Source organism: Acinonyx jubatus, chromosome B2 (assembly GCF_027475565.1).
Source record: "Acinonyx jubatus isolate Ajub_Pintada_27869175 chromosome B2, VMU_Ajub_asm_v1.0, whole genome shotgun sequence".
NCBI classification, from domain to species: Eukaryota; Metazoa; Chordata; class Mammalia; order Carnivora; family Felidae; genus Acinonyx; species Acinonyx jubatus.
In genome coordinates, this window is record NC_069385.1 from 51,878,789 (window position 1) to 51,904,002 (window position 25,214).

Sequence of the window (25,214 nt, forward strand, 5' to 3'; positions counted from 1 at the left end):
TTTCAAATCCTGCTCAAGTACAAGTTTCTTGTTACCACTGTTCTGCTCGAGCCTCTGCCCAGAGCGTTCTTTAGCCCTTTGGGTGACATAAAAGCTCTAACACAGCCCTGCCAGATCCTGTCACTTTTCGGGGCCATCAGAATCCGTTCTTTATGCTCTGCTCTTGGAGACTCTGTCCTGGCGCTCAAACTGTCGGCCTCGTCTGAGAGGGCGGTTTTTGTCCCAGGCGAGAGTGGAGTCCAGAAACGCTACATAGAAAAATCAAGTACCTGCAGTAGCCGCTTCCCGCAAGTCTGAGTGCTACGCTTGTGAGGCGTGTCTTTCCAAAGATGCTAGGTTCTTGCGGGCCCCCAAACCTAACCCCGGTCTCTGCATTGCCTCCTCGGGCAGTCCCGAGGCACCGGCACGACCGAGAGAGACAGAGAGACAGAGAGAGGCGACCACGACGACGCGGTGAGTGTCCCACAGGAGGGAGGGAGGGCGCGGGCGCGACGGCGGGCCCCAGGACCGCGACGAGCTGGGGACGAGGCCACGGCGGCGGGGAGAAGCCGGAGGCTGCGCGGGCGGGGAGGAGAGACCGGCCACGGAGGGGGGAAGCGAGCCCGGCCCCGCGAGCCGCCCGCTGGCGCGCGGGGGACACTGCCGGCGGGGCTGGCCCCCCGGGGCACGGCGGGCCTGGGCGGAGCGGGGCGGGGCGGGGCGGGGCGGGGCGCGGTGCCCGCCGTCCCGGGCGCTCGGCGCGCTCGGAGTGTCCAGCTGGGGAGCGCAGCGCACGGCGGCACCATGAAGCCCCACAATTTGGAGTTGATTTTTGACCACGTGGGGCACTTCGGCAGGTAGGGAGTTGGGGGTGGGCAGGGGGGAGGGCGGCGGAGGGGAGCGGGAGCCACGTGGAGGGGGCGCCGGTGGGGTCTGTTTCTTTCCGTTGCGGTGGGGGGGGGGGGGTTCTCGCGCGGCGCTCCCGATACGGAAACCTCTCCCGCTCGTTTCGTGGGGTAGTCGGGAGACCCGCGTCCGGACTCCGGGCCCAGGGCTGGGCTTGTCCTCTCGGACTCCGGCGCCGGGGTCTCCCCGACAGCGAGCAGCGGGGCGCTGGGACTGGCCTCCTGAGTGGTGGCTGCTGCGAGCAGGTGGGACCCGGGGCGCGCCCTCTGCGGGAGCCCAAGTCCGAGGTCGGGCCGGAGCGGCCGGCTCACACGAGTGGAGGAGTGCCTGCTCCTGGCGGCCCGTTTCTCCAGTCCGCCAAACCGGCCCCTCTTTCACTTCCCCGGACGACTGCTGACCAGCTCTGCCCCGTAGGGTCTGCCTCTGTGCCTGGCAGGCAGGTATTGCCCCAGGAAAATCCGTTAGTCAGATTTTGTTGCCATTTATAGAAGCCTAAAGATGTGCCAGGTACATTGTGTCGGCTTGTTACACACAGAGTTTCATTTGATGCCCTTGCAAAGGAGGTGTTTGCATCCTTATTTTAATGATTGAGAAACTGAGACTGGTAGGGCCAGGGTCCCACAGACGCCACACGCTGGGACCCAGATTTAGCCACGTTGCACCCCCCTTTCATTCGTCAAATTAATTAAGACATTAAAATATTGCATTCATTCATTCATTCATAGAGAAACGCTCCTCTCTGACCCAGAGGCTTTTGGGAGGAGAGGCTGCTGGGTGAGGGGCTATACAGTAAGTATGACGATCAGAGGTTTGGAGCTAAGTCCTGGCCTGCCTCTTACCTCTAATATTCTGGTAATATTGTGCCTCAGTTTCCTATCCACAAAACAGGAATCACAATAATTCCTGCCTTACCTCCCAGGCTTGTAGTAGGGAGATGGTGTGGTGCTGTTTTCCAAGTCGGAAAGTTACATAAATGTTGGTTATGATTCTGCGTGGCGGGAGGGAGAAGGCGGTTGAGCAGTCCTAGGAGGGGCAGGAGGTCCCAGCTCTCTCCTGCTTCCTCCTAATACCTGTGTTTCTTGAACACTGATCTGTGCCTGGCTCTGTCAGAAGCTTTTGGTACATGCTACCTTCTTTTGTCTTCTCTACAGCTCCGTGAGATTGGTAGTATCACTCTCATTTTACACCTGAGAAAACTGGGGCTTGTGCCTACGTCACAGATCTGGTAATGGCAGGGCAGAATTGGATGTCTTTGGAAGTCCATCAGTCCTCATAGCCCACACTCTCAACCATGATGCTCTCCTGAGCACGGTTAGGTACCATCCCCAGGACTCCATCGGGCTCTTTATATATTATCTTGTTTTATCCTTCTTGAAGCAGAATAGCATGGGGAGTACAAGATCCGCTCTGGGGGTTGGATGTCTGAGTTCCAGTCCTGGCTCTACCACATACTGTGTGGTCTTCAACATTTCACTTACTACTTCCTCATCTGTGAAATGAGGGTAATTGTTACCCTCCAAATGCTTATTCTAAGGACTCCACATGCAACCTCTCATTACATCCTTACAGTAACCCTGTGAGGTAGGAGGTGCTAATACCATTCTTTCCCTTTGTATTTTAGAGATTAACAAGGTCATTGTATCAGTTGGTGTTTGGCTAACAGAGATCCCTCAGTTGGAAGTTTGTCCCTCTCCAGTAACTATTCAGGGTAGGTTCTTCCCACGGGGTCATCCAGGGACCCAAGTGGGTGAGGCAGCCCTGTCATCCACAGCATGGGGCTCTCTCTCTCTGTGCTTGGGGCATCTGGTCCCTCACCTGCAGCAGTCAAACAGTCAAACGTAGCTCTCCATGGTGGGAAAAGGAGAGAGTGGATTTGGGGAGACAACTCTTAGCTGGCTACAATGATGTGTGCAAAAGTCTTAACATTCAGTAAGTTCTCAGTAAATCATGGTTATTATTGTTACTCGAGTCCCCATCCTGGTAGGAAGGGTTGGCTTGTGAAAGCAGCATGTAGCAAGGCAAGGGTAACGAGCATGCTTACAAAAGGTGAAAACAGTGTGACCATGGCATGGGATCCCCAATTTTCTCTGATATTTGCTGTAATTGTGCTTTTTTATTGTTTACAAATAGAAAGGAAGGTTATCGTGTTTCATTATTTAGCCTTCTTTTAGGGAAACCTAGTGAAAGTGTTAAGTAGGGAACCTTAATTATCTTTCATTTAGCATTAATCATTTCTAAGGGGAGGAAGCACTATCCTAGTCACCTTTAAGAGAGGGAAGCAGGACACCTAAGAATTAAAAAGCTGTTCCTGGTCTTGTCTTGAAGCCATACTGAAGTTCCATAAACTTCATGGATTAAGGCCCATGTGAGAGGGAAATGAGGAAGCATACTCAGGTATCTGTGCTGGGATAATCTCAGAACTGGTTCCCTGAGTTGTCTTGGCTTAAGGGGAAAAATAACTTAAAATACTAGAGTTGGAATGTGGAGCCTGTAGCTGATTTACACCTATGGACGCAGGTAGTTTTGTTTTTTCAATATATGAACCTGCTTTGGTTCATCTTTTCTGACTTCACCTTATGAACATCGTAATAGCCAGCACTTCTGTGCACTAACAATGTGCCATAGTGCTTTACATTAACCCTTTTCAGTCCCTCAACAACCCACTTTTCAGATAAGGAAACTGAGGCACAGAAAGTTTAAGGATCTTGCCCATGGTCCCAGGTGGTAAGTAACAGACACAAGATTCAAACCTTAGTAATCTAGCTCTGGAGGCCATGCTCTTGACCACAGAGGGGTACCACCAGTTACGTTTCTTTATACAGAATGATATAAATCTAGGACTGAAGGTAATTTTCTTCACCTGTCACCCAGATTGCCTGGCTCCATTTCTGGTCATCTTTGCTTTTCCTTGCCTCTGGGGTTTCTGCCTACTGTGTCTGTATGATTCTTTTTTTTCCATTAGTGTGCCTCTCTAGCTGTGAACAGAGTGCTGTGTTATATCTATAAGTGTTATCCCAGAGGGTCCTCAGGTTGGACAGATTGATAACACCTGTTGGACCGTAATCTTTGTAAGGGAGAGAGTGGTATGTCAGAATGCTAGATGCCTCGGGAAGTAGGGTCTCGTTTTTTCCAGAAGTTATCCTTGCAACGAGGAAAGGGAAATTTGAGTTGCAAGGATACTCAGGACCTTTCCAGCATGTACAAAGCATATTTCTGTGAACCAGCATGGGTTGTTTGGAAACTGCGAAGAGGCGTATTATTCCTAGAGTATAAAGTATGAGGGTGACAGAAGGGAGGTCAGTTCACAATCATCTCTAAGAATATTTTTGTGTGGCATGCTGAGGAGTTCAGGTATTAGGAAGGTCACTTTGCAGAATGGAAGGTGCATTGGAGGGGCAGGAGTTTGGGCACAGCCCAGAGAAGACCTAGGTAAGAGCCCAGGCAGGAGATAAGGAGGGTCTGGACCGAAGCAGGGGGAGTGTGAGCAGGGAGGACTGGACCGTTTTGACAGGAGGGATTGATGGGGCCTTCTGGTGATAAAGGACAAGTGGGCAAGACACCCCCCCCCCCCATTCCATGCATCCTATTTCTGGTTTGTGTAGATGATGGTGTCCTAAACTCAGAAACAGTTATACTCCAGGTGGGGCAGGCTTGGGGCTTGCATCAGTTTGAGAGTCTTGTGGGAATTCTTGGTTGAGGCATTTAACAGGCATTTGGATAAATAATGTATTGCTCAGGCAAGACGCCTCCTTGTCAGTATGGGTTGGATGGCCATTCAGGGCTGAAGGCACAATGTGGACAGACTGGGTATGACTTGGTACCCATTCCAGTCAAGCCTCAGCAGGGCATTGCCGAATACTTTTCCTGCTCTCTGGGTCCTGCAGATATAAAATGTTTAAATTGATATATTACATGTATACAGAAAAGTACACACCATACTCTACAACCTGATGAATCATCATAAAGTGAACACCACCAGACCACCCCTTCTCATGCCCTCTCTCAAACAATATCCTCTCCCCTCCCCCAGCCACCACTGTCCTCATAGCTATGGCCACGGGTTAGTTTTGTCTGATTCTAAACTTAAATAAATGGAGTAAAAAATCATATACTTTTGGTTGGGCTTCTTTTGTTCAACATCATATACGGGTGGGGGGGTCACCCACATTGAGCGCCATGGTAGTTTGTTGATTTTCACCGGCATGCAGGATGTCATGACACGAATATTCCACAGTTCATTCACTCACTGTTAACAGACATTTATATCGTCTCCAGGTTGGGTTTATCACACATAGTTCCTCTCGTCTATGTATTTTAAGGTCCTTGTGTATGCATTTCGTTGGGTACGTACCTGGGACAGGAATCCCTCTGGCTTAGTGTGCATGTGGTCAGCTGCCAGACAGATGTGCGAAGCGGCTGTGGCAAATTACACCCTCACAAGTTTAGGAGAGTCCCAGTGGCTCCACAACAACTGTTAAATATTTTCAACGTCAAATCTTGTATCAACAGATAATTCAACTGAAGATTTTGATTTCCCGGGGTGGTGTTTCTCATCCACGTCAGAATCTCTTAGGAAGCGTTTTAAGCTTGTATAGAGTTCTGGATCCTACCTCAGACCTCCTGAACCACAATCACTAGGGGTGGGATAGAGAAGACAAATCCTGGTCTCAGAGGTTGCTGTGGTGGATGCTCTGTTGGTGTGTGTGTGTGTGTGTGTGTGTGTGTGTGTGTGTGTGTGTGTGTAAGTAGTTCTAGTGTTGACTGTGGGATTCAGGCTGGTTGGGGAAGGAATTGAAGCCAGGAAGGTGGCAATAAGCTAAAGAAGCTGGTGGGATCCAAAGACTGGGCACCTGGATGGTGCTGGGGATGGGGTCAATGGGAAGGACTCGGGGATATGGGGGAGAGTGGGAGGTTACGGTCAGCAGAATGTGAACTTTTCAACGGTGGAGCCATTCCAGGGGAAGAAACTATTTAGGTACCAACCCAGATGCTAACGTGCGTGATCCAACCTACAGTGTTAGTAGAATAGGCACAGTAACCCACCCAGACAGTGCCAAATAAGGTGTCCTGTATAGCACGAGCAGCAGGTGTAACCTGGATGAGGGAAACGGGGAGCCTCTGCTGTGCAAGAACAGGCACAGCAGAATCTAGAATCTGCCTGACAGAAGCAGAACCACTCAGATAGAATTGTCTAACAGGATCCTTCTATCCTGTTATCCATCATCCTTGCAGGCTGGAAAGTGCTTCCTGAGAAATTGCCGGGGAAGGAAGAAACACTTCCTGAATTCACAAGCCTGTTCCCTGGCGCAGGTGACCCACCAACCACACCAGGTGCTCACAAGTAGCATAGTGTGTGCAGGCCAAGGGCAGAGCCTGACCCTGTGGCTCTCCAGTGATATCTAGTAGCCCATGCATGGGGGCTAGTGACCTGCAGGGGTGAGGGTTCAGGCACCACCATTTCAAGCTGTGATCTTAGCTTCTCAGGGTCTATTGAGTCACAGCAACTCAGGCTTGTCTTCCCAGCCTGCTGTTCCTACCCGGCCCCTCTGTATGGAATAGACCGAGGCAGATTTCTGATAGTTTTTCTTCGGGCAGGGGCGCCTTTTCCAGAAAAACAGAGCTGGCTCCTTTTAGCTGCAAGGACTCAGGCTTTAGCGCTCTAGGCTCTTTTCTTGGCTGCCCATCCCATACTCTGAGAATAGTATTTGTGTGTTCTCCCTCCCTTTCTGTTGCTAGAAAAAAGCCACTTGTTGCTTGCTTGCCTTTTGCTTTGTGTTTTTCTTTTCTGAACTAGCTGCTGGGGCCAGTGCCAAACACAGAGTTCAGCCTTGAAACTGTGGCCAGCTCCAGCGTGTGGTGTCTTGATGGCCACAATATGTTACATTGATTCCATTTTACTTCTTTATCGACGTGGGTTTCTATGAGACGTGAGGAACCGTGGCCACGTGCCAGCTTGGCAGTCATCCCCGAGGACTTGGGGACGTTGCCAGCTTGACAGTTTCACGGCACCACTTCTATGACTTTGCTTAGCGTTGCCACTTTGTGATAGTCTCCCAGGTGGGGTGTGTTCACCCCTCTGGCTGGCAAAGATGATTCTTTGGAGCACCATGAAAACACCTACTTTGTACACGAATGTATACGTGTAAGTAAATATATATGACTTTATATTTCCATATGCATCATATGTATGTCACTTTAATCTGGGAATACGTGTATCCAGATATGCTCATTTTATACATCTGTGCCCACACACACATTCATTTTTTTGCTGGTGGAGAACCCAGTAAAATTTTTTTATACACTGGCCTCTTTTTTTTTTTTTAAGTTGATTTGTTTATTTAGAGAGAGCGTGCGCAGGGGAATGGCAGAAAGAGAGGAAGAGAGAGAATCCCTTGCAGGCTCTGTGCTGTCATCATGGAGCCTGACATGGGGCCCAAACCCATGGACCATGAGATCATGGCCTGAGCTGAAATCAAGAGTCAGACGCTTAACTGACTGAGCCGCCCGGGTGCCCCCATACACTGGCCTCGTGAACACCTCTCCTTACCAGAGGTACTGAGTATGCATTAACCTCAGCACTGTCCCTTTTACCCGGAGGGATTCTATGACATTCTGTATACATTGCACAGCACACCATTCTGGGCACCACGGGATAGACTAACGTGATTGAAGCACCGTTCCTACCTTTATGGGACTGTCGTTCAGCCTTTTGTGGGATTTCTTTGGTGGCTGTTGATTTGGTAGAGAAATAGAAAGCATTCACCTGCTCTTTGTTAAAAAATACACGTATATAACAGAAGGTACTTCAGCTGTATACGGTGGTCAGAGAAGGGAAAGAAAGAAATGGGGGAGGAGATGAGCAAATGAGAGATGGCGGAGCAGGGGAAGCAGATAGAAAGGGTGGACCTGAGAGAAGCAGGCAGTGGGGGATAAGGAGGGGCCGGATGGAGGCGGTTAGCGTGGAGGGAGCAGAGCCGTGGAGAGGAGGTGCTGCGACAGGGACGGGTGAGGCCAGCAGTTGTCACGGTGTGAGACCTGCACATCTCTGGGTCTGCAAGATCCCAGCTGCTGTCATAGTAACACAGAGACATTAGTTGACTCGTTTAGTCTCACTCTCTCATGAAGGCACAGTGGAGTTTTCCAGAGGCTAGCCGACACGTGAGAATGCATCAGATGGAATGCAGACACTGGTATGAAAAACTAGCTGTCTTCCGTTAATCTAAATTTAAAATTTTTTAATGTTAATTTATTTGGGAGAGAGGGAGAGAGAGAGGAAGAGAGAGAGGGAGACACAGAATCCGAAGCAAGTTCCAGGCTCTGAGCTGTCAGCACAGAGCCCAACATGGGGCTCGAACTCACGAACTGTGAGATCATGACTCGAGCCAAGTCGGACGCTTGCTTAATGGACTGAGCCACCTGGGCACCCCATTAATCTAAATCTTAAATGTAAAACAACACCATGCTGCTCACTAATTTTGTTTCATTTTGTTTTGAAAACTATGGCTATATGTTCTTTAACGGCTTATTCCTGTTATGTTTAAGTGGATGAATAAATGTTAAAATTTTTCTCCTTTTTAATTTCTAATACTTACTGACGACTCACATAAAGAAAAGACCCTTGGGACCCTCAACACTTTGAAGGATACAGAGGCTCCTGAGAACAAAACATTTGAGAACAAGTGAGCTACAGGAGGGTCAGAAGCGCCTTCTAGATAGAAGGCACACCAAGACCAGGATGATGGGCAGCTCCGAAAAGCAGACAGGGAGATAAAGATTGTATGTATCAACAGTGCAGTTTGGCTCAGTGTGATCTGACAGGACCTATTTTCTACTTCCTGTTATAACGGTTTTACAGTAATGTTCCTTGTTGTCCGAACTGATCATTTTAAAATTGAATATTGAAACCACCCGCCCAAAGGGGGCTGTTCTATCTTGATTCCAGGGGTCTGAAATTAATGGGGAAATCCACATTTTATATATTTTACCCTGCCGTCCTATGGGCACAGTTGTCCTTATGAGACAATTTTTACTTGGGAGAATATGTCACTGCTTGTTGGTTTGAGTCTGTAAATTTAGAGACTTTACATTTATTTTTAAATTTTGAATAAACTAATTTTTGGATCATTTTAGATTTACAGAAAAGTTGCAAAGATAGTTCCTGTATGTCCCTCACCCAGTTTTCCCCATTGTTAACGTCTTACATCACCACGGCATATGTGGCAAAGTAGGAAGCTGACATTAGTATATTACTATCAACTAAACTCCAGGCTTTCACCAGTTTTCCCACTCACATTCTCTTCCTGTTGCAGGATCTAGTCCAGGGTATGACACTGCATTTAGTTGATATGTTATTCCAGTCTCCTCTGGTCTGTGGTAGTTTCTCAGTCTCTCCTTGTTTTGTTTTTAATGACCTTGGTGGTCTTTAGGCATATTGGCCTGGAAACCTGTAGAATGTCCTACAATCTGGGATTTTTTTACTGTTTTTCTCCTGGATAGACTGGGATTATGGCTTTTGGGAGATGTCGCCGAGGTGTGAAGTGCTTGATGATCACATCATATGAGGAGGTACATGATATCCACATCACATCATGGGGGTATTAACCTTCAACATTTGGTTAAGATAGGATTTGCCTGATTTCTCCCACTGTAAAGTTACTATTCTTTCCTTTTTCCTTCTTTGTTTTTTTTTTTTTGTTTTGAGAGAGAGAGTGTGTGTGCATGAGAGGAAGAGAGGGGGAGGAAAGAGAGAGAGAGAGAGAGAGAGAGAGAGAGAGAGAGAGAGAATCCTAAGCAGGCCCCATGCTCAGCTCAGAGCTCCACACAGGGCTTAATCCTATGACCCCAGAATCATGACCTGAGCTGAAATCAAGAGTCCCATGCTCAACTGACTGAGCCATCAAGACACTCCCCCTTTTTTTCCTATCATATTCTTTGGAAAGGAGTCACTGTGTCTTAGCCTGCCCTTCAGGAGTAAAGGGTAGGAATGAAACTCCATCTCCCATAGAGGGGGAATATCTGCAGATAGTACTTGGAATTCTACTAGAAGAAAGATTAGTTTCATCTCTCCTTTGTACTTGTTTGTTCAACCATTTATTTATGCCAAGTGGTATATTTATCAGGATTCTCCAGAAAAACACAATTGATAGGATATATAAATAGAGAGACATAGATGTAGATAAGAGGAGATCTATTACAGGAATTGGCTCACACAATTATAGAAGTGAGAAGTCCCACAGTGTGCTGTGTGCAAGCCAGAGACCTGGGAGAACGAATGGTGCAATTCAGTCCCAGTCCCAAGGTCTGAGAACCACAGGGTTGATGGTGTAAGCCCCAGGCAGAGTCTGAACCAGGAGCACGGGGGCATGAGATGTCTGAGGGTATGGTAACATGGAAGTCTCAGTCCACGCAAAGAAAGTGAATTAGTACTGCCTTGGCTTTTTTGTTCTCTTCAGGTTCTCAACAGGTTGGGTGATGCCCACCCACATTGGTGAAGATGATGTTTACTCAGTTTACAGGTTCAAATTCCAGTCTCGTCTGGAGATCCCTCACAGACGCACCCAGATATAATGTTTTACCAACTGTCTGGGCATCCCCTTGGCCCAGTCAAGTTGATTCATAAAATTAACCATCATAGGTTCACCCCTTGTCAACTTGCAACCCATATGGATCTCTTTACACCAAACCTGATCTCTAAATAAAGACAATAACAAGGCCCTAATTCCACCCAACATGATACAACTATCCAACATACAACTAAATACACTAATCCCTTTCCCAGAAGGGGACATAAAGTCCTTGGATGATGTTTACTCTTTTTTTGATATCCCGTAACTTAAATATTATGGTGTAAAACTATTTAAGGACTTATATGTCAATACATCTTATGTTGTATGAGGAGACAATAAGGAAGAAAACAAAGATATTTGCTTAATATATGTCTATATATACACAAGCATTCATAACAAAATAAAGAAGAAATACTCGCAGTGCCTGGTGGCTCAGTTGGTTAAATGTCAGACTCTTGACATCGGCTTGGGTCGTGATCTTGCGGTCATGGGTTCGAGCCCCACACTGGGCTCTGTGCTGACAGTGCAGAGCCTGCTTGAGATTCTTTCTCCCTCTCTGTCCTCCCCTCCCCCACTGGCACACACACTGTCTCTCTCTCAAAAAATAAACTTCCTTTTTTTTTTTTTTTAGAGAAGAAATACTCATGATAATTACAGCCCTTGTTTCTATAACTGGTCATGTGGTTGTAGGTGGTATTTAGTATAACTACCTTCTTTTCAGGACCCATTCTCTATTCCCTTTGCCTTAAGCAAGAACCTCAGTTGCCTGTGGACCTTTACCTGATAAAGTGACTCACCCTTTATTCCTTGAAGGGTCTGGGCCATTAATATTCCTGCCTGGATTGGGTTGTTGTAATTTCCCATTGACCTAATTCACTGGGCATGGTAATGCTAAGGAGATACCCTAAGGAATCTCCTGTATTGCCGACATACTCTTTCTTACCTCCATCGTGGTGTCAATTTCCCCTTGATATTGAGGATCCTTCACCCCAGCCAACACTGTAACTCCCTGCTTTGCCTTTTGATTCAGACGCCTGAGGAACCCAAAGTGGTCAGGCAACAGTCTTTATTTCCAGGTCAGTGGAATCGCTGTTGTGTCCCCTGGTGGCAGTATTCTTCCCTCTGGAACTAAGATCTTGAGGCTAGCAGAGCGTAAGATTATGGGAACAGGAAGCAAAAATTTTGTTAGGGGATCGCTAGGTGTAAAAGTGAGTGCTACAGCCCTCATTTCCACGCCTCGATTCCTGGACCCGTGAGTGCTGACTATTTGAGAAATAGCACCATATATTGGACACTGATTTGGGGCATATGCAAAGAGGCCAATTAGACATTGTCATTCAGCTGCTCCCAGGATGAGGTTCTGTGTTTGATTTTCGGGTCTGTGGCTACAGGAGATAAGGATCTCTTTCAAGATTCACCTTAGAAATTCTTAGGTTGTTTAGGCATTGCTTGAGCTGGGGATTCAAATTCCTTGAGCTCATCTGTTTTCTTTCATTAATTTATCCAACGACAATAGGAGCAACCAACCAATGCCATTACATTTCTTTAGTTTTCAAAAAATGGTTGAAATTTTCAAATACAGAGTCACTTAGCCCCTTGCTTCTTCTAAGTGGTTGATTATGAGCGTCCAACACAGATATTTTGTGTGTTTCTCTAAACAGTGCACACCACGGATTATCAGTGTTCTCTACTGCTGGAAATAGCCATTAGTGCTTTTCAATCTAATCAGATTAGACAACCAATTCCAGAAACCCCAGGACCAATTCAGAAAGCTCATTCTTAAAATTCTGTTCCTTTAGAACTACTTTCAGTACCAAAACCTGTATTCATCAAGATCTCCTAGAAAAACAGAACAAATAGGACATATATAGAGATGTAGATAAGAGATTTATTGTAAGAATTTGTTCACACAGTTATGGAGACAGTCAAGTCCCACAATGTGCTGTCTGTAGGCTGGAGATCCAGGAAAGCTGGTGGCATATTTGTGAGGTCTAAGTCTGAAGGCCTGAAAATTGGGGGGCTGATGATGTAAGTCCTGGTTCAGATGCTGGCAGGCTGGGTTCGAGGACCCAGAAGGGGTCCCACAGGATCAGCCAGGAAAGTCCTTGTCTGTGCACAGGATAGAAATCAAACTCGAGCCAGCAGGAGGTGAAAGCAGAGTTTATTCAAAGTATAGAGAGTCTGCAGGTACAGACAGAGCTTCTGGAAGACTCAGAAAGGAAAGGAGGAAGTCTCTATTTGTTCGGGGTCTGGGGAGTTTTATTGAGGATCGTGACCTGGTGTATGTGTCCTCTCAGGCATCCAGGACTCAGAACAAAGATGAGGGCCCAAGTGCTATTGCTTGGAGCCAGGGGGCCTTGGCGTCGAGATGTCTAGTGCTGGTGGTCTGGAATATGCATATGACAGCTTCATTGGTCATTCTCACCTGGTCCTTCCTTAGATGTTATCCATTCTGAAGAAATCATTAACTCCTCGTACCTTATAAGGAGGACATACACTGTTTGCATTCTGAGGCATGTGTAAAGTGGGGGTGCAGGTGCTAGCAAGAATAGAAGCAGGAAAAGGAGCAAAAGACAGGTTTTTATGGAGTCTTCAATTTCCCTGTATCAGCCTGAGTCCAAAAGCCTGAGAACCAGGGATGCCAATGTCTAAGAGTAGGAGTAGATGGATCAAATTTGCCCCGCCTCCACCTTTTGTTCTTATTCAGGTCCTTCCTGGATTGGATGATGCCCGCCCACTGATGAGGGCCCTCTTCTTCACTCAGTCTACCGATTCAAATGCTAATCTCATCCAGAGACAACCTCATAGACATATCCAGAAATCATGTTTACCAGCCCAATCATGTTGACATAAAATTAAACATCACAGTATAGACTTATATATTTATTTTATACTTTGGGATATACCAAGCTATTTATTTTGTTGCTCAAATTGTTTCAAACTTGCCCATTTGGGAGGTTTTTCAGATTGGTTCCTGTGTCCCTTTAACATGCCCCCATCATTTTGTATTTTGAGCGCTTCCTTACTTTCTGATACCGCAAGCATACCTAAAGCATTAGGCATGTTTTTCGTTTTCCCTGACTTGGTCTTAAATGAGCCATTTTTCCTGGTTTCTTTTATTGAAGGATGGTATTTAGAAAACAAGATCTGGGCACTGGGTGTGCTTGTTGCTATTGAGATGTTGATGCAGGCTGGCTGGGTTTGAGGACCAGCCAAGAGGGTCCTTGGCTTCGTGGAGAATACAAATCAAATGTGAGCCAAGAGGAAGTGAGGACAGAGTTTATCGAAGACCTAGAGAGAACAGATATAGACGGAGCATCTGGGAGACTCAGAAAGGAAAGGAGACTGAGTTCCATATTTGCTTGGAGTCTGGGGTTTTTATTGGGGACAGTGGTCTGGTGCACGTGTCTTCTCAAGCATCCAGGACCAAAGATGAGTGTTCAGGTGTTCTGCATAGGTCACTTACGACCTGGCACCAGGTGTCTTGATGAGTTAGTGGTCTTGGCCCTACCTGGTCACTCCCTCGATGCTATCTCCCGTGCTGGAAGACTCCAAAGAAATCATTAACTCCCTGGCCTTTACAAGGAGGACATATATTACCTGTTCTATAAGGCATGTGTAAGGTGGGGGTATAGGTCCTAGCAAGAATAGAAACAGTAAAAGGAGCAAAAAAGCAGTCCCTTTAGTTTCCCTGTCTCAGTGTCATTGCTTCTAGGCCCTCCTACCAGACAGAGCTATGTGTATATACTAACATGTTATGTATATGTATATATTACATATCTATAATTATTTCTGTATTTATTCATCTCTATATATATTAAGCTAACCATGATGAACACCCTTCATATTTGCTTATAGTCTTTTTTAGCCTGTAGGTTGGATACAATAACTTGCTTTTCTTCTCTTTGCAGATTTCAGATATTCCTCTATTTTATATGTGCTTTCCAGAACATCTCTTGTGGTATCCACTACTTGGCTTCTGTGTTCATGACAGTGTCCCCCTACCATACCTGCAGGCCCCCCGGCAACGTGAGTCGGGTTCTTTTCCACAATATCTCTAGTTGGAGGTTGGAGGACATCTGGATTCTGTTTTTCACAGGCCACGAAGATCACATTATAGTGCAGCTACAGAACGGTGAGGTCTGGGAGCTCACAAGTTGTCACAGATTCCGGAGGGATGACAAATCTGGTTTGAACTATGATTACAGTGGCCGTAAGAGTAGCTTTCCTTGCATGGATGGCTATGTCTATGACAAGAGCAAGTGGGACAGCACCGTGGTGACTCAGTGGGATCTGGTCTGTAACCGAGAATGGTTCGCAAAGGTGATCCAGCCTGTGTTTATGGTGGGAGTCCTGCTGGGAGCGATGATTTTTGGCTACCTTTCTGACAGGTAAAATGAAATATTTAAGTTTGTTGCATCAGGGTTCATTTTCCTATCTGGTTTTCTTAAAGGTCAAGGAATTATGTTCAAAGCTTTAGTCATTTTCATACCTCCTATCTAAATACCTGCCTCTGCTCATCTGTTATTTAGAGGCACACAAAAAACCATAGTGTTAGAGGATGGGTTTTGAAGACAGTCTGCCTGGGTTCAGACCCTGGTTCTACCACTTATTAGCCATGAGCCCGAGGCAAATTGCATAACCTGTGTTTCAGAAAGTAGTCTATAAGCTGGTGATGAAAATAATAGCACTCACTTCAAAGGGTTATTGCAAAAATAGTAAAAAAAGTACCTTGGACATATAACCACTCAATAAATACTGGTTACTATTTGAATATCAACATATATATCTGTATCTATCTATCTATCTATCTATCTAATTTTCTAAAAATAAACTTGTTTTTTAAGGAGTGTAGCCTGGTTCTAAGCAATAATATCTATGAAATTGTGGGTTTGATACACCAGCCATATTTTCTTAAAAAAAACACACACACACATTAAAATGAATACATAGCCCTTAAATAAGGCAAAATTCATCTCTGTGTGGACAAGGACTGTACTTAAAGTACCTGTGCTAAAGCACAGAAATGAACTTCTCTGGTCCCCATAGTTGTGAGTTTTACAGCCATATGCTGGGCCCTGGGAACCTGAGGGCAACAGCTTAGGTCCAAATCCCACCCCTGGGATGTGCTAGTCTAATGGGACTGACAAACATGTCCAAAATAAAATGATAGGGCTTTGTTGTGGCCAGGGCCATAGGAGAAGTGAGAACAAATGGAGGCAAAATCTGTGGAAGCCTAAAGGGAGGAGTGCCTAGGTCTTCCCACCCCTAACCCTATCCCAGGAGGTGGCATTTGAATAATGAAATTAAGGCAGAAGTGGAGTCTAGTTATTATTTGGTGGATGAAGTTATGTTACTATGTTTAAGAATCTTCTATTCCAGGGGCACCTGGGTGGCTCAGTCGATTGAGCATCCGACTTCAGCTCAGGTCATGATCTCGCGGTCTGTGGGTTTGAGCCCTGTGTTAGGCTCTGTGCTGTCAGCACAGAGCCTGGAGCCTGCTTCAGATTCTGTCTCCCTCTCTCTCTGCCCCTCCCCCGTTCATGCTCTGTCTTTCTCTCTCTCTGTCAAAAATAAATAAACATTAAAAAAAAAATTAAAAAAAAGAATCGTCTATTCCAGGGCACCTGGGTGGCTCAGTCAGTTAAGTGTCTGACTTCAGCTTAGATCATGATCTTGCAGTTTGCAGGGTCGAGCCCCACATTTGGTTCTCTGCTGATAGCACAGAGCCTGCTTCAGATCCTCTGTCCCCTTCTCTCTCTGCCCCTCCCCTGCTGGTTATCTCTCTCTCTCTCTCTCTCTCTCTCTCTCAAAATAAATAAATAAATAAATAAATAAACTTAAAAAAAAGCATTAAAAAAGAATCTTCTGTTCCATAACCATCTTCCTGGAATGTGGAAATTAGGTCCGTCAAAGCCAAAAACATGATTGAAAGGCACCATGAGTGAGAGTCAGTAGAAGCAATAGGCCCCCAAAGCAGACCTTCTGCACAAAGAAGAATTGAAATACTGGAATTGTCAGGCACAGATAAAAATTCACTATGCTTACTGCTGTTAAACAAATAGAAGACAAGCCTGAAATTATTAGTAAAAATCTGGAAATTGTATTTTATTTTTGTTTTTTAAATATTTATTTATTTAGAGAGCGAGCATGCACACACGAGTGGGAGAGGGGCAGTGAGAGAGAGGAGAGAGAGAATCCTAAGTAGGCTCTACACTGTCAGCACAGAGCCTGAAACGGGCTCTGTATTTTATTTATTTATTTATTTATTTATTTATTTATTTATTTATTTAAGTAAGCTCTTTGCTCAACATGGAGCTCAAACTCATGACCCCAAGATCAAGAGTTGCATGTTCCACTGCCTAAACCAGCCAGGTGTCCCTGGAAATTGTATTTTAAAATGACATAAAATTGAAGAATAACTACCTAGAACATCTAGAAAAAAAACCATAATAAGTGACAAATTCCTGGGCAGTTTTAACAACCTATTACATATAACTAGAGAAAGAATGAGTAAAATTGATAAGAGCTCAGAAAAAATTATCAATAGTAAACATCAGAGAGACAGTTGGAAAATATGAGAAATTAAAATTCATGAAGGCAGAGGGATAAGGTCTGAAATATACTTAATATCGGAAACTTACCAGGGACGCCTAGGTGGCTTAGTCGGTTAAGCCTCCGACTCTTGATTTCCACTCAGGTCATGATCTCACGGTTTGTGGGATCAAGCTCGGTGTCCTGCTTGGGATTCTCTCTCTCCCTCTCTCTCTGCCCATCCCCTGCTTGCATGCTCTCTCTGTCTCTCTCTCATAAATAAACATTAAACAAAAATAATTAGTGGAATTTACCACATTAATAGATTAGAAGACAAAATTCATATTATCCACTTAATGAATACAGGAAAAACATTTGATAAATTTCAAAATCCATTCATGATAAAAACTGAAAGTGGAAGAATGTCCTTAACCCAATTACAGGTGTCTACAAAGAGATCTACCATGAACATCTTAACTGTGAAATATTGAAAGCTTTCCCTTGGAATCAGGAATACATAAGGATGTATGAAACACTGCTTCTGCTTAGTATTATACTGGATATCCTATTACTGTAAAGCAAAACAGAGAAATAAAAGAGAGAGGGAGAAGCAGGGGTGGGGGGAGGGGGAAGGCATAAATGGAAAGAAAGAAGACAAAAAAGTCATTATTTTTAGCCATTACAATTCTGTATGAAGAAAATCCAGCAGAAGACTTATTGGAATTAATGAGCATTTAATGATGTTGCTGGATAGGTTATCAATATATATAAATTAATTATATTTATATCTACTAGTAACAAATATAAAAATTAAAAAATGCCATTACAGAGCCCAGAAATAAAGTCACACTTATATGGCCAATTAATCTATAACAAAGGAGGCAAGAATCTAAAATGGGTAAAAGACAATCTATTCAATAAATCGTGCTGGGAATACTGGACAAGAATGGAACTGGACCATTTTCTTACATCGTACACAAAAGTAAACTCAAAATGGATTAAAAACCTGAATATGAGACCTAAAACCATAAAACTCCTGGAAGAACACATTGACAGTAATCTCATTGACATTGGCCTAAGCAACATTTTTCTAGAAATGTCTCCTCAGGCAAGGGAAACAAAAGCAAAAATAAACTATGAGGACTACACTAAGATAAAGAGCTTTTGTGCAACAAAGGAAACCATCAACAAAAGGAAGAAGATATTTGCTAATGATATATCCAAAGAGGGAATAATATCCAAAGGGTATAAAGAACTTAGGCAACTCAACACCAGAAAAAACCCTCCAATCTGATTAAAAAATGAACAGAAGATATGAATAGATATTTTCCCAGAGAAGACAGGCAGATGGCCAACAGACACATGGAAAGATGCTCAACAGCACTAAATGTGAATCAAAACCACAAGAGTTGAGCATCTGACTCTTGGTTTGGCTCAGGTCATGATCCTGGGGTGGTGGGGTCGAGCTCCACCTTGGGCTCTGTGCTGCCTGGTTGGGATTCTCTCTGTCTCTCTGTCCTACTTGCTCTCTCTCTCTCTCTAAAATAATGAAAAAAAAATAGCTCACTTTTATGGACCATTCACTATGAGCTATTTTAAATGTCTTGTGTATTATCTCATGTAATTACTTAAAAAAGTCTGTGAGGTAAACATCATTGGCCCTATTTTAAATACCAGTGCGGAAAAGGAAGGACAGAAGGTCAACCTGGAAAGTAAAGCAGCAGAGCTAGGATTTGAACCCAGGCCCGGGTACCTAACTACTATATTGTATTGCCTCTTCCTTTCTGCCACGAGACCCCAGAGGATGGTCAGAAAAGGCTGCACCTTTGACCTGGCTTTTTTTTTTTTTAATTTTTTTTAACATGTATTTATTTTTGAGACAGAGACAGAGCATGAATGGGGGAGGGTCAGAGAGAGGGAGACACAGAATCTGAAACAGGCTCCAGGCTCTGAGCTGTCAGCACAGAGCCTGACGTGGGACTCGAACTCACGGACCGCGAGATCATGACCTGAGCCGAAGTCGGCCGCTTAACTGACTGAGTGACCCAGGTGCCCCTTGACCTGGCTTTTAAACACACAATGGGGAAGGCTTTCTAAGGGAGAAGGAACAACTTCATGTCTTGAGAGAGCCTGGCACATTCAGGGAATTGTGAGGAGGTCAGTTTGGCAGAAGCATAGGATGGATAAACCAAGTGATGCAAAACCGCATCTGGGATTGTTTTATTTCTGGGCAGTGTGGGGGGTACACTGGTGTGTTGTTAGGAGGACTGGGTGGGAGGCCCTGAGGATGAGGGCTGTAGAAAATGGTGAAGGTCTGAATGAAAGCAGGAGGGGCAGAGAGGGAAGGATGGACACATATTGAGGAGGTATGTATGTATGTATGTATGCATTTTGAGAGAGAGAGAGAAAGAGAGCACAAATGAGCAAGGGGCAGAGAGAGAGAAGAAAGCCCAGGAGGGGCAGAGGAGGAGAGAGAGAGAGAGAAGCAGGGCCCATCCGAACAGGGTTCACCCGAAGCGGGGCTCGTGCTCACCTGAAGCGGGGCATGAGCTCACCCAGTCCAGACTGAATCATGATCTGAGCTGAAGTCAGATGCTTAATGACTGAACCACCCAGGCGCCTGAGAAGGCATTTCGAAACTGACATAATTTGGTGGACTTTAGGAAATGCCAGCATGGAGACAGGTAGGCCACCAGGGTGATATGAGCCAAACCTGGAGAGTGGGGTTCTACAAGATGATGGAGAGCGGTCCCTCAGGAGTGGGTGTGGCCAGTGGCACTAGAGAAGGTAAGCAAATAAGGACTGAGAGAGGCAACCTGGAGGTCCCTGGTGACTGGAGAGCAATCTCAGAAAAGCCAGTTGCAACCTGGTGGTCATGGCTAAGGAAATGTAGGAGTTGAGGAAGTAGATATTCCTTTCAGAGATGCCATCAGTGGAGGAAATGCAAGGTGCAATGAGGCTGAAGGAGTGATGGGATCCAGCAGTTCTTGTCTTTGGTTGGAAAAGACTTAAACTGAAAGGGAAGAGTCAGAGGAGAGAGAAACATAGAGGGAAAAAAAAGTAATTGTTAGAATAAGTTCTCAGAGGAGGTGGGAAGAGGCATGATCCAATTCAAAGATTGCAAAATGGTATTTGGAGAGAAACGTGTGTGTGTCCCTGGAAAGGAGAGAAGAAGAGAAAGCTGAACACAGATTCAGGTTGTGTTGACAAGTGGGCAGAATAGGAGGTTGTGGGGCTTTCTCTTTGATGGTCTCTGTTCTCTGCAGGAGATGGGTGGTGGAGACATTGTGGGTGGTCGAGGAAGTTGACTGGGGACGGGTAAAAGGTTTGAAACGGCATTCAGGGCTCAGATGAGATCAAAGCATATGCATGTGTAGGACCAACCATCCCTACTAGTGTGTGGGGGGAGCAGAGAAGGCTGAGCGTGTACAGAGGACAGTTTTTATTTGCTTACATATCCTCTGTTCTACCAGGCAAACGTGTTGGTTGGAATCTTAGGCCTATATTCTTTTGCCTTAAAATTATCTGTCAGGGAGAAAATATTTGTAAATCATGTATCTAATAGGAGTCCAGTATTCCAAAGATATAAAGAACTCTTACAACTCAACAATAAAAAGACAAATAACCCAGTTTAAGAATGGGCAAAGGATTTGGATAGATATTTCTTTTTTTTTAATTTAATGTTTTTATTTATTTTTGAGACAGAGAGAGACAGAGTATGAGCGGGGGAGGGGCAGAGAGAGAGGGAGACACAGAATCCGAAGCAGGCTCCAGGCTCTGAGCTGTCAGCACAGAACCCGATGAGGGGCTCGAACTCACAGACCACGAGATCATGACCTGAGCCGAAGTTGAATGCTCAACCGACTGAGCCACCAGGCGCCCCAACAGATGTTTCTTTAAAGAGTATATGCAAATGGCCAATAAGCACATATAAAAATGCTCAACATCATTAATCATTAAGGAAAATGTAAATCAAAACCACGATGCGATATCTTTGCACACGCACTAGGATGGCTGTAATCAAAAAGACAATGGGGCACCTGGGTGTCTCAGTCAGTTGAGTGTCCGACTCTTGATTTCAGCTCAGGTCATGATCCCAGGGTTGTGGGATCAAGTCCCGAATCAGGCTCCACAATGTGGAGCCTGCTTAGGATATTCTCTCTCTCTCTCTCTCTCTCTATCTATCTTTCTCACTTTCTCCCCACTGCTCCTCTCCCCTGCTCACCTGCATTCTCTCTCTCTCGCTTAAAAAAAAAAAAAAGACAGACAATAATAGACAAGTGTTGTTGAGGATGTGGGGAAATTGGTCCCCTTATACATTGTTGGTGGGACTGTAAAAATAGGTCAGCCACTTTGGGAAACAGTTTGGCACTTCCTCAAATGTTAAACAAAGAGTTGTCATATGATCCAGAAACTCCACTCCTAGGTATACACCCAAGGGAAAACAAGTTCACACAAAATCTTGCTCACAAACGGTCATGGCAGCATTACGCCCAATTGCCAAAAAGTGGAAACAGTCCGAACGGTCCATCAGCTGACGAATAGATAAACAAAATGTGATACAGCCATAAAGGATTATTTAGACACAAAAAGGAACGAAGTACTGAGACATGCTACATCACAGACGAAACTTGAGGACACAATGCTAAGTAAGAGCAGCTGGACACAGCAGGTCACCTATTGTATGACTCCGTTAATGTAAAATGTCCAGAACAGGCAACTCTGCAGAGAAAGAAAGTAGGTTGGTGGTTGTCAGGGACTGGAGGGAGCAGAGAGGGCAGAATGATGGTTCCTGGGTGCAGAGTTTCTTTTTGGAGTGATGAAAATGTCCTGGAATTAGTAATGAGAGTTGCACAACTTTTTGAACATACTAAAAGCCACTGAATTATATACTTTAAAAGATTGGATTTTATGTGAAGTATACCTCAATTTTTAAAAACCTGTCGGGAATATGATTTGTTTGCTTTTTAGACAAAGAAATGCCCCTCCCAATTATGAAAATAATAGGGCAGGTAAGCACCTTATTCTTAGGAGCAGAATGTGGCAAGAGCTCTGTTTTTAGAGGGGCCTGGCAAGAGCTGACTTACCCCTGTGGGCACAGCCAGCCTGACACGGAAGATGATCCGACAGATCCGAGAGCAGAAGTCCTCTGAGCGAAAGGACACATCCTCCCCACTCTCCCTCGCCAATCCTGGGTTAGGAGGTCCTCTGGGCATCACCCAGGGTGATCATGTATGTATATGAGCGGCTTAGGTAGAGGCCTCCCCACTGAAGACTGGCCTCTTGAAGAAATCCTGCGTTAACTCGTGATTTCCCCCAAATGAATGAATGGATGACAACAATCAATACAGAAGCTATTGAACACATAGATCACGCTCACTTTCATGAACTGGAGTGAATGTTTAAGCTCTGATAACCATACCTTGCTGCTTCTGCTGTGTGCTTCTTATTTTTCAGGATAGGAAGACGATTTGTCTTGTGGGCCACAAGCACTGGCATATTTTTATTTGGCCTTGCAGCGGCGTTCTCATTCGATTATTACAGCTTCATGATCGCACGCTTTCTTCTCGCTATGGTGAGTTGTGGGGGGCGCTTTTCTTAAACCTCTAATTCTACTGCAGTATTTTCATATTAAACCTTACTCTCTCTGAGTGTGGGTCCTTTAGAATGTGGTGAGAGAGATCCGGGGCTGATCTTTGTTCATTCCACTGAGAAGTCTTTCTGCAGAATAGTAGTGCTCTGTGTTTGAATGAAACTCATTAAAATGAAAAATGGTTGCTTACTAGGCAGAACCTTTTTGTTTGACTCCATGCCTGGCACATGACCCACATTCCATGACTACTAAGGCATTATTTTATTTCTGAGCAATTTAATGGGCCTGGTCAGGGCCTGCACACATGGGCCAAACAGACATTTAAGGTGTAAACAAAGTCGTTTGTGTAATGCACAGTAGGAATGAAAACCAGAGGCATTTGGCTTTTCTGTTATGAGGAACAGGGACGTATAGTTTGAATATCCGCTTTATCTTATTTGGGCAACATGTTGTCCTCTTTGAGCCGTAGTTGCTAATCTATAAACTGTAGAAAATAATACCTGCTTCACTGGTATTGATAACTGGTTGTGATCAGGATTCAACGAGATTAAAGAAAACTTCCACAGTATGGCAGCTGTCACGAAACAGGCCTTCCTTCTGGCAGCGACTATTATAGGAAGTGGACCAGCCAGTGAGGAAGCGTCCCCACACTTGGTGAGGCTTCCAGACAGGTTCCCAGCTGCCAAATGACAGCAGCAGCGACTCTATTTGGAGGTCACTGGTCAAGGATAATGGTGTGAAGTTACCGTCTTTGAGAGGAACATGTGGCCTTGCTGAACACAGAGGTGGGGGTGCATCCCCTCTCACCAGGGTATATGAGCCAAGGGTCCAGCGAGAAGCCAAGGACTTTGGTCTCAGAAGAGGTCACTGCAGCCCCTCACAGAGCAAGGTGCTGTGTTCAGTTTCGGTGTCTTCACTGATGGCTGGAAAGAGTTCCTAGGAAGCCACACAGATGGCCAAGAGTAGGGACGATGCATAAAAAGAGAAACATTTAGGAGAATGGGAGGTGTGGCACCTTTAAAAAAAGTAATTATATATATATTTAGGAACGTAAAGAGTGTTTAATACAAAAGGCAACAACAGCAGTCTGTCTCCACTGAGGGCAGAGTAAGAGGAAATGGCCCTGTAACTGATGAGATTTGATAAGAGGCCTTTTGGTGGGAATGATGGTTCCAGAGGCACAGGTATGGGAGAGGGTGAAGGTCCTCTTTTGGAGGACGTTCTGAAAATAGCTATTTCAGTCTTGCAAATAAAGTGTTTGTTTTCAGAGCTGAGAAAACAAGCCACTCATTGAATACATTTGTAAAATGTGACCTTAAGTTTCTGCGGCTCTTATCTTTGATTTTCACACGAAATGTTGTTGTGGTTGAATTCTGAGTAGGGAAGATGCAGACAGACCAGTTTACTCACCACATTTATTGATCTGCCCACAGAATGTAATGCTAAGTAAGCAGACCAGGCCATTTCAGTAACCCTACAGTGTGGTGGGAAGGCAAGACACTGATGGGCCATCTTCAAAAATACAATGTTGACAATGGAGGCTCGACAATGGAGTGGTTTCAGTTGGGGTGGGGCAGGGGGAGCAGTGGAGAGTCTGGAGAGTCAGGGCTTTTTAGTTCTGAGGGACGGGTAAGAGAAGAATGTTCCAGGTAGACACAGCAAGTGAGAAGGCCCTAAGTTGAGAAGGAATGAAAGGTCCAGACGTCTGGAGAGTAGAGAGGAGGTGAAATACCTTGATGAGGCTGAAGGGGAGGGAGATGATTAGGCAGAGGCTTAGAGGGTGATCAAGAGTTTGCTTGACTTCTTAAGGGCTGTGAGAATCTCCTGAAGGGGTTCAGGTGTGGTGAAGTGACCATTCTGGCTGCTCTGTGGGTATAGGGTCAGGGTAGATGTGAAGAACAGAGTGTTCCCAGCGGAGGTGACAGGTGTGAAGGGATCCGAGCAGTCTTTGGAGATAATATAGGCAGTTGTGTAGAGATTGTCTGAACCCAATGACAGAAGTAACCAGTAGGAAGTGGGAGTGGACTCAAGAATTAATATGGAAAAAAAAAACTTGTCATGGACTGATGTTACTGCTTAACTTAATGGAGAAATTTATAGTATTTTACAATTATCACAATCTTTGTTTGGGTACTGTAACAGCAGCAAACATTTACCAAACAACAAGATTCTTGGATGTGGGAGTCCTCATTATCAGGGTTCATTGTCTGAGTGTTGCGATTATAAGGCTGTATGGAGAAATGAAAGCTGTTGTCACAAAAATATTAAACTGAACTTTAATGCGGAGGCCCCACTAAGCACACCCCTACTTACTACTATTGTCATCCTCTCTGTCACAGGAAATTGCTTGTAGGTTAGTTAGCCTCTTTGTGACTCTCTGATGCAAGGTGAAATTGCAGGTCTTACAAAGGATGTTTGATTACAAAATGTCTTTGAAAGCAATGGGGGAAAACTGAATCCTACCCAAATCCGTTGGCCAATTGGGATGTGGCTGAGATAGACAAGTTAACTTATGAAGAAATTGATGTCCACAGGATAATGACATGATGAGCCTTCAAAAGACTATGATTTGAATATCAAAGGATTAGGAGATGCCTTTGGCTTTCGAATAATTTTGCAAAAATTAACTTTATGAT

The 25,214-nt window shown here is 45.0% G+C and overlaps 1 protein-coding gene across 3 annotated transcripts in view; it reads left to right on the forward strand.

Annotated features, from left to right (window-relative positions):
- Nucleotides 1-707: 707 nt before the first annotated feature.
- Nucleotides 708-25,214, forward strand: part of SLC22A16 (solute carrier family 22 member 16) — a 41,452-nt gene continuing 16,945 nt past the window's right edge. Inside the window, exons 1-3 of one of the 3 annotated variants that reach the window (XM_027057097.2) lie at nt 708-836; nt 14,363-14,842; nt 22,443-22,560. In XM_027057097.2, the coding sequence (XP_026912898.1) occupies nt 784-836; nt 14,363-14,842; nt 22,443-22,560 (651 nt within the window). In that variant the 5' untranslated portion in view covers nt 708-783. The other 2 variants (XM_053222377.1, XM_053222376.1) reach the window with 2 other exon arrangements.